Genomic DNA, 373 nt, shown 5'->3' with positions numbered 1-373 from the left:
AAAAAATAGAGGAAAACCAGGAAAAAATAGAGGAAAACCAACAAAAAATAGAGGAAAACCAACAAAAAATAGAGGAAAACCAACAAAAAATAGAGGAAAACCAACAAAAAATAGAGGAAAACCAAAGGAGACTTGAAGGAAACAACTATGAACACTCGTGCATTCCCCTTATTCACTACTGTGTCCTTTGGAAAGGCTGAGCAAGAAGAAACAGCATCCAGTTAAGCAGCTGAGGGTCAGGTGTGCATCCTGAGGCACGTACCTATGGATCGGGAGTGGGTCAGCAGCTGGGCAATGTCGCGGTTGATTTTTCTAAGGTAATCCTGACACTTCTCCCACAACCCTCTGCGCATGCTCGATAATCCAGAGACAA

At 42.6% G+C, this 373-nt stretch overlaps 1 protein-coding gene across 1 annotated transcript in view; it reads right to left on the bottom strand.

Annotated features, from left to right (window-relative positions):
- SCAI (suppressor of cancer cell invasion) overlaps nt 1-373 on the bottom strand; it is a 24,205-nt gene that overhangs the window by 2,201 nt on the left and 21,631 nt on the right. The window contains exon 14 of the mRNA XM_010170830.2: nt 263-373. This exon is cut by the window's right edge and continues 54 nt beyond it. Within this exon, the coding sequence (XP_010169132.1) occupies nt 263-373 (111 nt within the window). The remainder of the gene's footprint in view (nt 1-262) is intronic.

This window comes from Antrostomus carolinensis, unplaced genomic scaffold (genome assembly GCF_000700745.2).
Source record: "Antrostomus carolinensis isolate BGI_N321 unplaced genomic scaffold, ASM70074v2 scaffold16006, whole genome shotgun sequence".
NCBI lineage: Eukaryota > Metazoa > Chordata > Aves > Caprimulgiformes > Caprimulgidae > Antrostomus > Antrostomus carolinensis.
Note: the sequence above shows the minus strand (reverse complement) of the source record. Positions and strands in the feature narration are given on the sequence as shown.